The following is an 18,653-nucleotide window of genomic DNA, read 5'->3' on the forward strand; positions in this document are numbered from 1 at the left end:
TAATCAACTACTGTGCCATATAGGCTATATTTTTGTAGCGACTGATTTTGAAATTGTATTAATATTATTGAAATACATATTCGTAAAGATAGGTTGTGATTCATTTATTGTGAATAATGCTTTTTGAAAATCCAAATTGAAACAAATATTTTGTGAATTTTGTATTAGGGTTATACAAGTCTGTACTAGCTTTAAATTTTTTATCTTTACACCTATATGTAAGTTTTGTATAATAAACACCCAAGTCAGTACATTGTTTTATTTTTTCATACACTAATTTTAAAAGGATTTTTGAAGTGAAACTTCTTTATCGGGGTTGGAAAAAAATGTAGTGTAACAAATTTTTCGTTACGCCGTACGCGTCACGTTTTTCGGTTACGCGCCATGTTCCTTTTTGAAGTCAAACTTTTTTTCGGCGTTGGAAAAAAATTTACCGTCACATTATTTATTATTCGACACTTAATATTTTAATGACAATTAAATTCATTAAATTCCTAACATATCTTCCTTTTTCCGTCCCTCTAAGTATCGGAAATCTAAACTTTTAGATTTGTATAAATATGAACAACACTTCAAGATTAGTTTGCCACTGAAGTGTCACTTCTGACATGTGTACTTTGTACACACACACTTTTTCTTTAATTTAGATACATGAATCAAAATTTACTGGTGCAGTTACGTCAGCAGACTGGTAACATTTATAGCACCATGAAATGTACTTTTTACCGTGAGGAAGACATAAAGTGAGGTTAAAATTTTAACTCATGATAAGAAAGTACGACCATATCTCTGCGTTCCGTAAGCGGCTAGGCTGGTTACCCATTCGTCAGCGACGTGATGCTCATGTTCTCCATCTCTTATATTAATTACATCCTGTTCAATCCTAAAACTCCTTCCTATCTCAAAAATGATTTCAAATTTTTCTGCGAATCCTTTAAGATCTCTGCATTTAGGCTATGGAATTCACTTCCCGTCCCTATTCGCTTAGCTCCTGTGCGTTTTCCAATTACAGAGCATAATGCGACTCAGTGCCGCATAATGCTGAAGCTTAATTGGAACGTGAATTAGTTTTCAAATGCATCAGCAGAGTGCGCTAAGTCAGTGTTGAAAAAAAAATGTTCTGAATAGAGTTAGCAACCTCATTAATGTATAAATAATGTGGTTAACAATAATAATTGGTTGAAAACTTTTTACGCTTATTTTAATAATCAAATTATTTCATTAACATTTTTTTACTGAAATAAGAGAAAACCTTTAAAGAATATAAGGTTTTAACAAGCTTAATTAACAGTAAAATAATTACAGTAATATATATTGAGTAAAATTTTTAAAATAATTTCTAAAAAAATGATATACTTTTTCAAAACCATTGCAATGTTTACAAAAGCATAATCCTGTAAAATAAATTCGTTTACAGATCTGTATTTTAAAATATTGTATTCATATTTTAAATGTGGAATATAAAAAAGTAACTATTTATACCTTCATCCATACTTATATTTTTTTTTTAGCAGTTTGAAATAACTTTAATTATTTTCAAAATCTACGACGAAACGAAAGCCTTACAAATTTTTCAACAATAAATAATATTTACTAACGAAAATTTCGATAAATGCCAACTTAATGAAAAACACTGGTCAATTTTCTGCCACTGTGTTGGTATTTATTGCGAGAAGCACGCGAGAGCATTAGTTTTGAGAGAGCTCAATTGTGCGAAGCGTTGCTGTAGTTGGAACATTCAACGTTGAGCATTATGCCGCATAATGCGCTCTAGTGCTGTAATTGGAAAACGCACCCTATCTCTCTATCTTCCTTTAAATTTCTTTTGCACAAACATTACATGTCCTAATAACTTTCGTATTAACTACTAACTGACGTGAGACTGATCTTAAATTAAATTATGATTCATGTGCACTTTTTATGTATCCTTTATTAGTTTAGTTATTTCCTCTTAATAACAATATGTAATATGTATTTTTGCACTTCTTGCCTACCTTATCTAATTTAATACATTATTTTTCTTTTCTCACAGTGGTTGCCTGGAAGAGATCGCTCGAAAGGCCACGAGTTGCCCTCCTTTTAATTTAATTATGTATGTACAATTTTTTATTGTAATCCAAAGAAGTGTTAATAAATAAATTATAAAGTTAAAACAAAAAATAAGATTCACCGTTTATTGAAACAAAAAAGCATTAAGTACAAGTTTAATAACAGTGAATAAAAGACGAATCTACCTACTCTTAGGTAATATTTTAACTACTAAAATTCACAATGGAATGAGATGCAAAATCAATGTAAAAGACACAACCTCAATTTAATTTTCATGGAACAAACAGAAAAGGTGATGTGTACTTAAAGAGCAATGTTTGTACCAAGAAAACTAAATTGCAGTAATTAAACTAGAAAACAACAGAAATTTAAAAATATGCTTATTTATTATTCTAATCACAGGCACAGCTTCGTGGCAAGAATAAATGAAAACACTGTGGACGGCCAACTATGTTAAATAAACTAAATTACATGCAAAACAATAATAAATAAAGTAAAAGATCTGAAACAAGTCAAGCTTAATCTAGGTCAAATTGCACGAATAGGAATGCATTTCTTTGGCTCTTAAAAATAAATTCGATTAAGCCCTGAAAACAAATTTAAAAATAATACTGTACACTAGTACATGCAAATAAGTATCACACACTGCAGTCTATGTTAATCTTGCTTTTCTTATGTTTTTCTTCTCGGCTTCGGTGAAACCCAGGATATTTTCGATAGCGTTCAGGTGTCCTTGATGGTTTTCCGGGTCCGTAAGGAAGTAGTATATCGCCGATTTTAGGAATTGTAGCGTAACTTCTGGGTCAACGTTAGACTTGGCGCCCTTTTGTGACTCAACGATACGACGGTACATTGCCTGCGGACCAAAATTCAGTTTTAAAATTGTAAAAACTTCAAATCAGAACCAACATCTAATTTCTGAAACAAAGTTTGATGTAGGTTCTCAATTATTGTCAATTACATAAATAACAATATGGATGACAGGAGTCTTAGCTTATGAACTAGTAGCGTTCATTTACAAAAAATAAATTATTTATATACTAGAAATAGAAATACATATAACCAAACTATATTTAACATAGTATCTATACAATGCTATATTTTATTATTAAAATTAATAAATCTAGCTACAGTCTACTGCAAGGTACTATGACAACAGAATTCTACTTATTATCTTCAGATTTGTTTAAGCCATTCAGTTGTCATATTTCCATGCTTACAAATAAAACAGACTAAATAAAAACTACACTACAAAAAATTATTCATGTTTTAATACCTTAATCGTTCACCAAGTACCCAATAACCAAATGAGGCTGTTTCAAAAAGCATGCAAAGCTAATAAAAAAGATTAATTTAAGCATGTTAGTGCCTTAACCTAAACAAATTACCCCATATTAATTTCGTGGGCACATTTAAAAAAAGTATGTACCTCTGTAAAAGTACACATAAAAGAAATGTGCTAAAGCATAAAGGAATATAAAACAAATGATCCGATTTCTCTCTATGAATCCCACCTTTCTCGCTCCTAGGACCCATAAAGAAACAGCCTCCTTTGCACTTAGAAGTACTTGTGATGCTGTTCTGTCCGTTGCGAATGCTGTATCCTGTAATGCACTACAGTTTAAAGCGGGTCCAGTTAATGCAACTACGGGTTGTTTATGATAGACAACTCGGGAATTGTTAAAAAGCTTAAACTACATTGTCTCAAGATATTTTCCTAACCTTACGACAAGTTTGGTATTGCGAAGTGTAAGTATTCTTAAACTTTAATTTAAGTTTTGTTAAAGTGTAGCCTATTCTCTTTATTTTAGAAATCTTTAGTATTTGTCATTCCCTATATATAAGGACTATCTCAAATCTCAATGATGAATAATAATTTAAGTTCATTTTGAGAAATAAACATGCTAAAACCCAGAGCTTCAGATTAACATACCTATGAGATCCATATAATATCAAGCAATGAATCTCATATTTTTATTTGCAATCACTGAAATGAAATTATAAATGAAGATGTTAGTTGAAAGTGATGAAAGACTCACTGCAAATAAAGCCAAAGAATTTGAAAACTTACTCGGACGTTTTCGAGCTCAGTCTGGGTAATCTGTAGCTGCTCTAGGAGCTCTTCAACCGACACTCGGCTCAACTGATTCTGAGATCCTTCTCCATCAACTTCCTGAAATTGAAAACAGATGTTTCAGGAAAAGAAAATGAATACAATGGCATTTAGAATAAAAACAATTTTGTTTGTATTTATTTTCCAGTGCATTAATATGCATTATCCATGTTGTGAAACTACAGTGTTTGGCTAAGTGGACACACAGTAGGTAAGACAATTATTTTCACTCAGTACTACTCTTTACATATGTTACGAAATTTTCATTTATATTCTAAAATATGTTGCAAAAATATCCCAATAATATATACTAAATAGGGATAATACAAGCTTTTAAAGTCTTATCAGAAATATAGAATAACTTTGGTTTATTATAAAATAATAATGGACACTTAACTAACCTTGTCAAACTGAAACTTAGCTGCTTCCATTCCCTTATTATACATTTGCAGGTACATAGCTCGTTGACGATTTTCCTCATCCTGTAGCTGCCGACTGGCTTCATCTAACTGCTTTTCTAGAATATGAATCCGTTCCTTGGCCTGTTCATAATTTGGCAGCAATTCACAGTATCTAGTATTCACATCAGCCAATTTCTGCAAGAGGGCTTCTACCTTGTCATTATGTGCTTTCTTAATTTCCTGAGTTTCACCCACATGAGCCCTCATTACATCTTCTATTTTCTTCTCATAGAATGATATTAAACTACGCCTTTCTTCATCGCTGTCTAGTGATTCAGTCATACAGGATGCATCGTGCATTAACATATGGACAGATTCTTTAGAGTGCAATGAAGAGTTTGTCAAGTCATCAAAGTGCCCCGAGTCTGTAAAGGATCCCTGCATTTCATTCCGACATCTGGTTGGTGTACTGTGGTCTTTGAAGGGACTGTCCACGACATCATAAGATCTACATGTATCTTTAAATCTGACACTTTGCTCCTCAATACCCTCTTCATTTTCTCTTACAGTAACAATTTCACTTGAGTTTGATTTCTCATCTGGTGAAAACACTGAAGCTTTATAAAGCCGTAGTTCAACAACTTCTTTTGTTAGTTGAAATATTTCACTGTCCTTCTTATCCAAGTCCTTTTTTGCTTGGCTCAATATACTTTTAAGCCGTCGGATTTGCTTTTGTGCGCGTTGTGTTGGTGTAAGGTATTCCTCTCCAGCTAGGCCAGCATGTGATGAACAATGCAACACATAACGCATGGACCTGCCACTGAATGTTGTACCATTAAACGGTGCGTACCCGGCATCGATTGAGGCTGCCGTCGCTGCGCTACCATAACTATGCAACGAATCATCATCTGGCAAATCCTCTGGAGAGCCAGGGGGAGTGTTAGCAGAATCGGTCATACTCAACTTTCTATCAAGACAGTCCTGCATTTTTAAACAGGACTTTTTAGGTCTGATTTGAGAATTTGCATGAAACGACTGTAAAAAGAAAACATTTAGAGGTTAGGCAAGTATATTTTCAAATGTAGAACAGTAAGTGAAGCATAAAGCTGCAGCCGAAATAGGTAATTAGATATGTATGTCAATGAACCCTTTGCGTCGGTCGACGGCTTGTTTGCGAGTTTGCGTAGGTGCAACTGCATTTCTTGGTGCCATATTGTAGCATGCAAAATGTTAGGTTTTTACTTACTTGACTTCGAGGACGATGGCTGGGCTCAGGTAATCTGGAGCCATCGCTTCGCTTTGATATTCCGTTTTCCGTGATTACTGGAATATATTTTCTAGCCGATAAAGGCGAGCGCTGCACCATTTTCTCACCGCGCAGCCGCAGTGAAGCGGTTCTTCGGAAATTACCGATGTTCCCCGCGCCAAAATCGTCGTCTTGGAACTCGGCGATTCTTCGAGTATTATTTCTGCTCATCATTTATTTTAATTATTTACATTGACGAAGCGTTCTGTAACAATTAATGAAAATACCAAAATATAATTACATGAAAAAAACTAGTGATAAGAATCAAAATCACGTTTTGTCAATTTGAAGTTTCATAAAAATCCGCAAAATGCAATACACAATGAAAATATTTGACGGTGCCACGAACAAAAAGAAATTACGAAACAGAGTAAAGAAATATTATGTAATAATATCTGATACAGATTATTTATACTATCGATTTTTCTTACTTATTGTTTCACATTTCATCAAATTAATTTGTTGCTTGATACCTACCACACATAACTTATAAATGTTGCAAAAAATTAGATTTATGTAGCAACGATCTACTTTTTACTTCTTTGTTGACAACAAATCACTTATCGATTTGCGATAGCCGCCGATATTATGTTATCAATTTCGAATTTTCAATTGAATTACTAATATGGGCAATAGATGTCGCATTTTTGGAATCAGTAAACGATATAAATTACATATTTCAATTGTGTCCCTTCACTTGTTTAATTTTTTTAATAAACTTAAAGGAGTATAAACTGCAGTTTTAATTCCTATTATGAGTAACGAATATTAAATTTCTTCATTGTAATGAAAAATAATTTTCTAAAATGAATAATCCGTACAAAAGAAATACAGAAAAGTAAATTTCATAAAGTAATGACTCAATAATGGCCGTAACGAAACATTTCAAGGTTATTTCTTTGTTATTAACTCTGGTTATTAGGTTGTTTCATTTCTACAACGCTAAATTACAGAAACTTCAACTTGCAAGAATATGAAAATTTAAATAAAATATAATATTTTTATTTATATGGACTTGGTATTTGGAAACTAACATGCAGTTATAATATGTTGTGTGTCGATTAGGCCGGATATGGAATGGTCTTTGTTATATAACTACATAATATAAATAAATAATATTGCGATTTTTGAAATCTACGGTATTACAAATTGAAGCGAGTGAGCAGTGTTGGCTTAGTGGCTTCAGCGTGCTATCGTCCCTGAGGTCGTAGGTTCGAACCCTGGTTGTGCACCAATGGACTTTCTGTCAATGTGTGTGCAAAATACATAATATTTTGGTAAACAGATATATAATTAAGTAGAATTATTTATAATGTGCATTTCTAGCGTAAACAAAAGACTAGCTTTTTTGTTGTTTTGTAACAAAATCTAAATGATATATGACTTGCTAAAGCCAAGATATAGTTTCTTATATGTTATATAAATATATATTACACCGAGGTATATATCCATCCTCATAGTGAAAGTCGTTTGTTACATGTTTTATTTATGTTTAAATAAAGAAAATGTAATAATAACCCAGTGACGATACAACCCTATATGGTTGCATCATTTTCTTTCTTTTTATACAGGGTGGCCAAAAAGTCGTGGATCAAACGCAAATAGAGGATAGATGAGGACATCAGCTGCAAAAAATTGTTCTACGGGAGGTCTCTAAGGCTACGTCCGCACAGGCAGGAGGTTTGCTTAGCGCCTAGAGCCTCGAGGCTTGCCGTCTGGCTACTTGCTAGGTACACGGTGGCCGGACTACAGACATTTTGTTGCATTATTTCAACGAAATTGGATTTGTTACGTGGCAGAACAACTCATTGCCTGAAAACAGAATCGAACGCCATACCTAATATCATTCGTTAACATTAACTTCAGATGAAAAAAAAACATTATCTGTCCATAAAACAAATAAATCACTTTTTAGTATTAAAGACTTTTTCAACTACGACTGCTACCTCTTCCCATAGCTTCTTTAAGACGACTGCATTTTTATGGAGTTGATTAGAGGGATTCCACAAAGGTTCCCTTTTAAAAACTGTTGAAATTAACATTTCATCCATCACGAAAATGCTTCGCGCCTCGCGACAAAAAACCTAGGCGCCAAGCGCGCAATGCGGCCGTTCGCGAAGATTCTAGAACGTTCGTTTTACTAAGCTACTCGCTTAGTGATTCGCTAGGCGCTAGTCGCTAAGCAAAACTCCTGCCTGTGCGGACGTAGCCTAAGTTTAACCCCTACAGAGTTATAACTTATTTTGCGTTTAATAAGAAAATTGACTTTTTTTTACTAATTCTTATTATAATTCGAAAAAATCTACATCCTGTATCTTTTTCATAATATCCACTAGATTGGTACTGATGAGTTCTTATTCGCGTTTGATCCACGACTTTTTGGCCACCCTGTATATGCAAGGTGTCCACCTTCTCCACCTGGCCCGCATAGCTTCTTTAGTTACCGTACAAGTAAGTATAAGCCCACATGGAAATTATTAAAGCGGGCATTCCGCATTACCATTTTGTTTGTTAAGTAATAAATAAATAAATAAATAATTATTTTTTGGGAAAAGGGATACTCTTCTTTAATAAAATCCCAGAGGCTCTTTTATCTCTGCCATTTAATAAATTTAAGAAATGTATTAAAGAAAAGCTGTGTAAAAAGGCTTACTATAAAGTTAACGATTATCTAGTTGATAAAAGGGCCTGGGACTATCTACTACTGGGGATATCTGTTTTAAAATAAGTGTTGTTTGATGATTTGCTATTTTAAAAGAGTACGGAGAGTATTTTTACGCCGGCTTTTTCTCGCGGCCTACACCCTCTGTCTTCTTTGCCGATGAGTAGGGATGTCTACCGTTTCAAATTTGAATGACGTGGAATAAGTGATACCTGTATCTTATGTTCCATAATAAACATATTTTATTTTAGAGTCGAACACTCGAACGAATTAAAATAAATAAACTAAGATAATGTAAATCGGCCTTTAGTGTTTAGGAGAGTGCTTTAGGATAGTACTTTAGTTGAAACATGTAAACGCTACTTGCTTTAGTACGGTTCTACTTGACTTTCAAGTTGAATCAAAATAGAATCGCTTTTTATTTTTGTTTCAAGTGATACCCCTCCCGCGCCCGCGCACCCCCCGAGTTCTTCCCTCGTTATGTGTAAGCACGTAATTTAGTAAAATCTTTAGGAGAGTGCATAAGTGCCGTGAAACGCGTGCGTGTTTTTTGATTTTTAAAGATGGCTAAATGGTCGGAAGATACAACTATCAAATTTATGTCTGAATAATATGTTGTTCACGAATGTTTGTGGAACGTTAAAAACAATTTATACAAAAACAAACAGGCTAGGCATTCGGCATACACTGCCTTAAAAGAAGCTATTTTATTTATTATTCATATTTAGTTTATTTATTTCGAATAAAATCTCGTCTTCTATTTGTTCCATAACTACAGATAGTATTTTGCGTAGAATAGAGCGTATTTGCGCGTTCATTGTGGCGCTGTAATGATACTCTACTGGAAGAAATGTAAACGTTCACTCGCAACGCACTAAAGCACTTGCCTTTCAACTTTCAACTTGCCTTTCAAGTTGTACTAAAGCACTCTCCTAAACACTAAGATAATATAAATCGGCCTTATTAGATAGTCAAGAGGTTAGCGATATCTCTTACATGCTAAGGGTATAACAGTAGGACGGTAGCGTGATATATTTTACTTTCTACGTTTTTAATACAATTGTTTTTGCTCATATAAGTGACATGTATGAATGAGAATAAACTTCTTTAAACCTAAACATCTTTGTACAGAACAGAGAGACACTCGTACTCTTCTGAGAGAGTTGTATACTAAATACTTCAGCTGCAGCCTGCACATTATTGGACACAAAAAGTTATTTCTTCTAGTTAAATCATACGATAGCAACATCAAAAGTATGATTTGTATATTCCATCCCCTAAAACCTTCTTAGCTGAATTTACGCGCAAGCATTGCCGAACAATGGCTAGACGTATTAGTAATTTTACGTTACTTTTGTACGGTTCGTTTGTTTCAACATTGGCGTTGCAACTAGTTACACAATCGGGGCTTCTCACAGAAGAATGAAAAACAGAATACATGTTTTTGCCCGCATACAACGTTATGCAATAGAACAATGGTTTAATTCAATTTCATCACTGCAAATCAATGTATTTTCGCACATTTGAGTGCGGTTTTGTATTGGACAAATTGGTTTTATCGTAAGCGATTATTCATCATTTGTCAATCCCAGTTCAATTTTCTTTTTCTTTGTTTGGAGCTGAAGTAAAGTCAGTCTCATAGGGAATTCAAGGAAATTCAAAGAAGTATGGAACCAAGCACAAGAATAATTAAATTGAATAATACTTTTTACATGAACAGAACAGTTAAAATACGAAAACATAATGTACTTTTTAGTAAAGTTTTATGAAGAAAAATCGCCAATTAGAACTTATGACTTAGATAATAAAAAGATAGCTTGTGCTATGATTCTGTAAATCGTAATATGCATCTTTAAAAAAGTGTTTCACTAACATTTCTCCTTAATGTGATTTTACTTAGCCTACCTTTTTAGTACATACCAACATGGAACATTTTGCTATGCTACCTCAGAGACTTTCGTTTTCTGGAATGAAAACATTTTAGGTTTTTTGTGAATTTTTCTCTATACAAACCAAAGAGTTGTTAATTAAAGTCATAAGATTTTAATTAACAAATAAAAAAATAAGGGTTGATTGTAGAGGGGTGAAAATCAAGGGTTAAAACATTTTTTCTTATCTAAAATATAAAAATAAAAATTTAGGGTTGGACCACCATTGACATATAGGGGGTTGAAATATAGATAGTAGCCGATTCTCAAACTTACTGAATATGCATTAAAAATTTCATAAGAATCGGTCGAGCCGTTTCGGAGGAGTATGAGAACGAACATTGTGACACGAGAATTTGATATAAGTATTAGAATTTATTCGTATGTAAGATAGATAACCTAAAACACATGATATTCTTACTTCCTTCTAACGTCAGCTAAACCACAAAATGAAATATTATAGTACTTTGAGGTTAAACCAAAGTAGGTTAAGCCTGAGGACAGACGCATCAAGGCTGATTATATGCTTATTAAGTACTTTAGCGTTATTTCTTTGTATATACATAATCTATGTTTTGAGTATTCATTTGTTTTCACTAGTCACGCAAGAATAACTTTTTCTATCGCAATTTATATTTGGTTATATCCTTATGGCGAAATTAAAATTAAGGTAACAGTGTTGAATACCACCGCACTTTTTTGACGATACTAATTATTTAGGAGTCTCGGGGGACCTTCATTGGAACACCTCCAAGTGAGTTTTGCTACGGAAATGCGTCTAAAACATTCACGTGAAAATAAAAAAGAAACGGATTTCTAAAGGAAATTTTGCACTGTAAAACTGTTTACACACTAGTCTAACAAAATCCACATTCAAAATGGCCGTTTACGTTTATAAAATTAATTGGGATGTGAAAAATAATCGATTTCTTTCAAAGTGAAAATCGATTTTTGTATTCGATTTTAATATTAAAAATAATTGATTGAAAATCAATCATAGTTGATCAGTTTCAGTTGAACAGTTATTTTAAAAATAAATATTAATATAGGTACTAACCTAACCTAACCGATCTAAATAATAATTGGTTTTTTGGACAGCTCCGGCGCTACGGGAAATGCAGCCCCTCCACCCTTGCGTACCAAAGCACAGGCATTTTATTCAAGCCTCCGCAACCTCGGCTTTTCGGCTGCTCTTCCTCCGCGCCTCCGATTATTTATATACACTCTAGGGGTAAGACAGACAAGATCACGTGGATAGTGGGGTGCTCTGATTCGGTTTTGGGTACTTTTTGGATATCAAAGTAAACACTTTATTCTAGTAAAAATTAAATAATACAGAAAGTTGCAAACAATGAAATACAAGTACTAATTATCTATCAACACGAAATTAGGTTAATTTCAATGTTGATTATTCTATAACTTTAAATTTCAAAAATGAGGAAATAATCGATAAATAAAAAAAACCGATTATTAACAATCGATAAATTAAAAACACGATTTTTTTAAGTAAACGTCACATCACTTATAACCAATAGAAAAGTAGAAAATGGCGGATTGTTTACAAATTTCAATACATTACACAAAACTTAAATTTTTTATAAAAATATTTAGACGCGTTTCCGTAGCAAAACTCACTTGGAGGTGTTCCAATGAAGGTCCCCCGACACTCCTAGATTATTAGTATCGTCAAAAAAGTGCGGTGGTATTGAACACCCAACCCAAAATTAATATATCCTTCTGTTATCATTACAGCAAGCTGAAAGCGTAACTTTTTTAGAATATGTTTATTTAAAAAAACATCAGTGGCACAACCTTTTTAGGTCTGGACCTCAGATTTCTGTTTCTTCTGTGCCTGACACACGCCGACCACTTTTTGTGTCTAAGGCAAGCCGGTTTCCTCACGATCTTTTTCAAGCGAATGTTAAATGCGCATATAGAAAGAAAGTCCACTGGTAAAGGCGGGGATCGAACCTACGACCTCAAGGAAACACGCTGAAGCCACTAGGCCAACACTGCTTATCTCTGCACACTGCATAATATTTATTTATTTAAAATAGGTCAGTCAACAGATTTGCACCAACTTGTATATCTAAACAGAGGCAATGTAACTTATAGGTACAGACCTATAACTGACATTCTAGGCTTTAATTCTCCACTCCACTCCTACTTGGTATTATGGAGGATGGGTAAACTGTGGCCATAGCCAAGAATGAAGCTTTAAGAGAGATATATATATTACACGTACACATTTGTAGCGTGATTAATTATTTTATTCCACAAAATAAATACTAATAATACTAAAATACACTTCTGAGACCCAATACCCCGAACACTATTATACATATGTGCCTAAAAAAACAAAACATTATACGGAAATAGATGGATTCATTAGTTATATAAATATTGTATGCATTACAGATATATGTTAGGTGTTGTTACCTAATAGGAACAGCCGAAGCCACAAGATCTAGCCGAACATTATTCAAATTTCCGGAGTGAAATGGAGCAAAGCGCTACTAGAAATGAGACTAATTATTTGACAGCAACTGCCAAAAACCATAGAGAACATACAAAAAGAAAAAAGTCGTACTTTAAACCTCCTTCGTATGAATTTTGTTTTTTAAAGGACACACCTGTTATAGAAACATGGGCAATACTACAACGATTCATTTAATTAACACGTCTCGCAACGTTCTAAGAAAGAAATCGCTCGATTTCTCGACACGTTTTCTTAGGGTAGAAAGGATGGACGCCTGTATGTCTTATTCGTGTTTGCTAATGAATGTATTATTGTAATGATTTCTTAGCAAAATCAGTAAAAACTACTACTAACTAAATACACATTAAAGACAATCCATTAAGAATTTGATAGTAATAATCCCTCGACGTATACGTACGATAACTGAGCATTTTTTAAGGCACGTACCAATTTTTAGAAGGCATTCACGAGTCCATTGGCATTGAGAGTGCCCATGGGCGGTATTACTTAACATCAGGAAAGCCTGGTCCTTCTGTTCTAAAAAAAACATGGCGATTAAAAAGAGTGGCGGAGAGTTTATTGCCAGTTCTTCTCTTCCGTTCTACGCTCTTTATTTGAGAACAGGCACTAAATGTAAAGTTAGAAGCATTTCATATACATTTCTTTTTTTGACGTTCATAAGTGTACATTGTGCTACCTATATGATTAAATGATTTTTGACTTTTGACTCTATAAAAAAATCAATTGACAGATTCATTGTCTTTTTCACTATACACAATTGTCAATTATCAAAAACTATCCAACAACATATTCATGTCCCGGTCCCGGAATTATACGCCAAGAGATTCTTTTTTTTTGGTAAGTCAAAAACTACAAAATTAGATCGATTAAAAAGAACACTAGTATAGTATTACTGAAATAAACGATTTGATCGAAGTGCGCTTTTTAAATTATGAAACTGTACTGACGTTTCGCGACCTTTGAACGTTTCGTAAATTTATGGGTTTTAAAAGACCTGTCAACTGAGCGTAATTTATTAATAAATAGATTTCTCTATTAAGCCAAATCAAATCAAGCACGGCTAATTAACTCAATTAAAAGTAATTATGAAAAACATTAATAATGAGATTTTAATTAGCATTATTAAAACGTGATTTCCAACTCCGTGGCTCATTTGTTTTTTGCTTATGCAATATGCCCGAGGTATAATTCCAGGCGAAAAAAACTTCGCTCAGTGAAATGTCTGTTAAATTGGGAAGTTATGTTGATTATTACCTTGAAAATTGACCTTTAAGCCAGTCTTTCAACTTATTGACCCATAATGGGAAGATCTTGTATTTGTATCCAAATTATAACAAGGCAAATAATAAAGTAAGTAAAAAATTGTGAGTTTCTGTTAATTTATGTCTCTGTTTCTATCAAAAAATAATCCCCTAATTTGTAAAAACCATATTTATCTATCTGCACTCTTGTCACAAAAGTACTGTTGCTGTCAAATTATATTTACGCTGTGATGGATACTGACAGATGAGTACTTAAGTTAAAACCAAGCACTATGACACTTAGGGCCTGTTTCAAAATGTATGGATAAGTTCTACATAAGTTCCAAATTCGCTATTTGTAGGATTTGTATTACTTATTGGTAGGATAAACACTATTATTGCGTTTCACGACTGTCAGATAGCGCTATTCGTCACATAAAGTCCATCATAAGTTATAAGTCCGATGAATGTCAAAGAGCACAATAATTTATTTTCCAAATAATTTATGTGTTGCATAGCTATTTGGTACTTTATCCATACATTGTGAAACAGACCCTTATATTTGAATACATAAGTATGATATATTTTAGGCATCTATATAAGTGATTTTAGTCTCTTTACATACAATTTTAACAACCATTGTTATAACCTACTTTTAAAATGCAGTCACAGTAATAATATTGTTAAGTTGGTAGTTTTACGTGTTGAATTATGATTGCATTGTTTTCTTAAACATTCAGCCATTTTCAAACGATAAACATCGATAAAAGAATTCGATATTGAATAAGTACAAATTTATTAACCATGTTTTTACGTTATCAAATAAAATAGCTATAAATGTATGGCTAATTAAATGTTTTGTATTTTTCCGTAGTGGATCTAAGTAACTATGTTGATATTTGTTCGATACCTAGGTCAGGTAACATTTCGATAGTATCAAAATACTAGGTATAGTTTGGATAAGAAGTATTAAAAGTTGCTTATTTTATTGATAACAGAATTATATACAATTCAAAGTCAATACATTAATGTATATAATTTAGAAATATATTATAATATCTTCGCAATTTTGCAATGATTTGTATAATAGTCACTTTTGAAATAAGCAATAAAATGTTGAAATTAATTAAATGAATTCAAATAGAATCTTAACCTAAGCCGTATATAATAATAATAAACAAGAATAAATAGATGAATTTCAATGAAAAATTAATTTTATTGATAAACAGAATTTGATTATAAGAGGTTTTCAAAATGGTACATTGTCTTTAATATAAAATCTTTTTTTATTTAAACCTCTTTAGTTTTTACTAAGTACTTAATTTTTTTTTAATTTTTCGATAAAAAGTTTTTTTTATTATTCTATTTTTAGTATATTTTTCAAACTTAAGTGAATGTTATTTTTAATTAGAAATAAACCTCTCAAACAGTAACTCTGTTTTAAATTGCGATTACATAAATATGTATTCGATTTTAGGCTAACGTGCATTGTCTAATCGTATTAATATTGAATAATTAATAGCTATAAACTATTATTAACAAAATTCTAAATTAACAAACAAAATTATTTACTAACAAAAATTAAAAACTATCAATCCGTGATCCAATCATAATATACCTATATTAGTATTTTTTATAAGTGAAGTTTAAATACTACAAACCAAACATGTTTTTAAATAACAATGCACTAATTTTTAGAACGTAAACCACGCGCAACATTGGCAACTTTAAAATTATATCAAGGTTATTATATCCGTTCAGCCGCAGTTCAAATAAAATTTAATTTAAAATTACAAAACTAGTTTGATTTTTTGTTATAAAAATTCAATATTTTAGTATTAACTTAAGACTTTTATACTGTGTATCGAATTGCTTCACATTTTGCGTGAAATGTTTCTTGCTAAATTAACAACAGTTGTGTAACGGAACGCGGTTACGAATATTCTTTTAATAAACGATAGTTTCAAATCAAACTAAACTTTAAAAATTGATTACATTTTTACTTACATATATTAGCGCCGTGCGCGATATCCAAAACAATCAATTATATCGAATTCAAAACACATCATCACAGATTAAATAGTTCGTACAATTCGTTCGCGCATAGTTCGATTTTAAACATCGCAAATTACATAGAGTATACCTTTCGCGGTAACTTTTACACTATGAATGTTGCGAGTTGGCGCGCTTCGTGTCACGCTAAACGCTCCCGTATCGCAACTTCGTACCAACACAGTACAACTGTGATGGAGAGCTCCGAAAAAAATGGTATCAAATGTCAATTACTTGTTACAGTTACACAAATTATATTGGCTTGTTACGTCACAAAATGCGCGCACTGCAGTTGAACCTTACGTGGTTCACGAGACACTGAGCGCCATCTTTTGGTTCGTGACTATTATTAATATGCTCCGTTAGCACGCCTTTAGCTCTAGTCTAAATTTTGAGCTTGTGCAGAGTTGCTTGGAAACTAAAGGCTGGAAATTATGTTTTAATAACAACAAAAAAAGAAAAAGAAATCATTGTATTTGTTGTATTACGATTTAATTGAAATGCAGCTTCAATTAAATTTATCATATTTTTCTTGTACTTGTACTATTTATTTAATTGCACCTAACTTAGTGGATAAAGCACGTCGTCTTTTAAAAACCTAGGTTCGATTCCCAGTGAAATAATAATGATTTCGGGTTGGGAAAGTTATTTTAATTAAAATTAAATAGGTAAAGCAATATTTCTTTTCTTTCATAGAATATGAAACAGAAGCAAAAATATTTTTGCTATAGATTACGGATATTCAATCATTAATTCTCGTTTTCGTTTTATATATTACGATGCCTGTATCATTTCCTCGAAAGTTACAAAGTATGTAACACATAATTGTGGACCAAGAACTATTATTTATAGCATGTGAATATAACGTAATAACTAAACACATCAATTTCAAATTATACCTTACAATGGTTTGAAATTGCGCAACATATAAAAACTCTTTTGTAAAAAACTGACGTAAAGTAAATTTCTATCATCTATAGTCTCTGCATTGCAGTAGGTTTGTCATAAATAAGCTGTGTACAGACTCCTTTGTTTCAGCGATGTGTCTCTGGTATTCGTTGGATTTGTGTAAAAATTAGAGTAGGTACATACAAAAGTCATACTTAGCCTTAATAAATTAAATCTTATTTAAGAATGCAACGCGTTTACCTGTCACTATTTTAGGGTTGTCAGGAAGAACAATTTTTTTCTTTTGATTTAATTGTTTTTGAAGGCTTTAGGCGCGTTATGAAAAATTGATGAGAGTAAAATTTTACGATGCGCGCGCACCTGAGACACAAAGTTGTCAGTGTGATTATAGCGTGCGCGAGCGAGATGGGAATAAGACCATCTACAAGTAAAAAGAAATAGAATATGCGTGAAGTTAGCAGCTATGCCAAGAATTTTGAATGACCATAATGACATTAACCTTTTAAACAAATAAAGGAGTTTTAATTCTTATTTCAAAGAAATTTAGCAATGCTTTTTCACAAAGACCTATTGTTACTTAGTTAAAAGGTTATGAAACATACCAAGTTATTAAATTGAATGAATAATATAATAAAATAATGAATAATAATAATAATTGATATTAATATTAATTAATAATTGAATAATATACTAAATATAAAATATTATTAAATTGTTTACGTTAAATATTAATTATATTTAAAAAAATTAAGAAAGCCAAGGAAGTATAACTTCTTACGCGCGTACATAAGTACACGCACCCTTTTTTTATACTTGTACCGCGATGTAAACAATTTTATTTTTGTATCATAATTATTTTTTGTACAACCAATGTGTCATTTAAAAGATTAGAGTTTTAGAAAAATATGAATTTTTCAATGTGTGAGATTAATCACACAAATTGATAAATCCCTTCTTAATTCCAAATCAAATATCACTAAACAAAGATCGTTAACTAATCCAGGCTGCCTGAAAAAAAAAACAGAAAGTTAAAAAGAAATTAGAAAATTAATGATTAGCAACTATCGGTATTGTTTGGCAACGGGCCAATAGGCGGATGGAAAATGGCGGCATATTTGCCCACGCAATTATTACGACATAGTCTGATAACGGTGAAATGCTGGTTTTTGTCCGCGTCGTTGCGTGGATATAACCAAGAAAAGCTTTATTATTTAAAATAAGTCTAAGTATGAAATCGTTTTTATGCTGTCATACTGTTACTAGATTGTTGAGGTATTAATGTTGCACCACGTTGTATTCAAAAAATTGTTACGCTATGGCTATCAAACTATTGCCGTGTATTGCTTTCAAGGGGATTTTTAAATGCAATGGTGCCTTTATAGCGCGGGAGAGTATTTAGATCATAAGTTTTGACAACATTTGTTATTAACTGTTCTTATTATTATGACATCACGATAATTATTATGACATTTCTATTCCCTTTTTTTATATG

The 18,653-nt window shown here is 32.3% G+C and overlaps 1 protein-coding gene across 3 annotated transcripts; it reads right to left on the reverse strand.

Annotated features, from left to right (window-relative positions):
* Positions 1-2,160: 2,160 nt before the first annotated feature.
* On the reverse strand, positions 2,161-16,553 carry LOC125060828 (protein quick-to-court). 3 transcript variants are annotated; one of them, XM_047665932.1, is made up of 6 exons: positions 16,208-16,553; positions 5,810-6,074; positions 4,564-5,598; positions 4,121-4,222; positions 3,564-3,653; positions 2,161-2,905 (listed from the first exon to the last, which is right to left on the reverse strand). In XM_047665932.1, exons 2-6 carry the CDS (start codon positions 6,041-6,043, stop codon positions 2,702-2,704), a joined length of 1,665 nt encoding a protein of 554 aa, XP_047521888.1. In that variant the 5' UTR covers positions 6,044-6,074; positions 16,208-16,553; the 3' UTR covers positions 2,161-2,701. The 3 variants fall into 3 exon arrangements, with proteins under 3 accessions (XP_047521888.1, XP_047521891.1, XP_047521890.1); XM_047665935.1 differs by lacking the exon at positions 16,208-16,553 and adding an exon at positions 6,111-6,191 and having other exon boundaries at positions 5,810-6,032; XM_047665934.1 differs by lacking the exon at positions 3,564-3,653.
* Between the last annotated feature and the right edge of the window lie 2,100 nt (positions 16,554-18,653).

This window comes from Pieris napi, chromosome 22, assembly GCF_905475465.1.
Source record: "Pieris napi chromosome 22, ilPieNapi1.2, whole genome shotgun sequence".
Classification (NCBI taxonomy): domain Eukaryota; kingdom Metazoa; phylum Arthropoda; class Insecta; order Lepidoptera; family Pieridae; genus Pieris; species Pieris napi.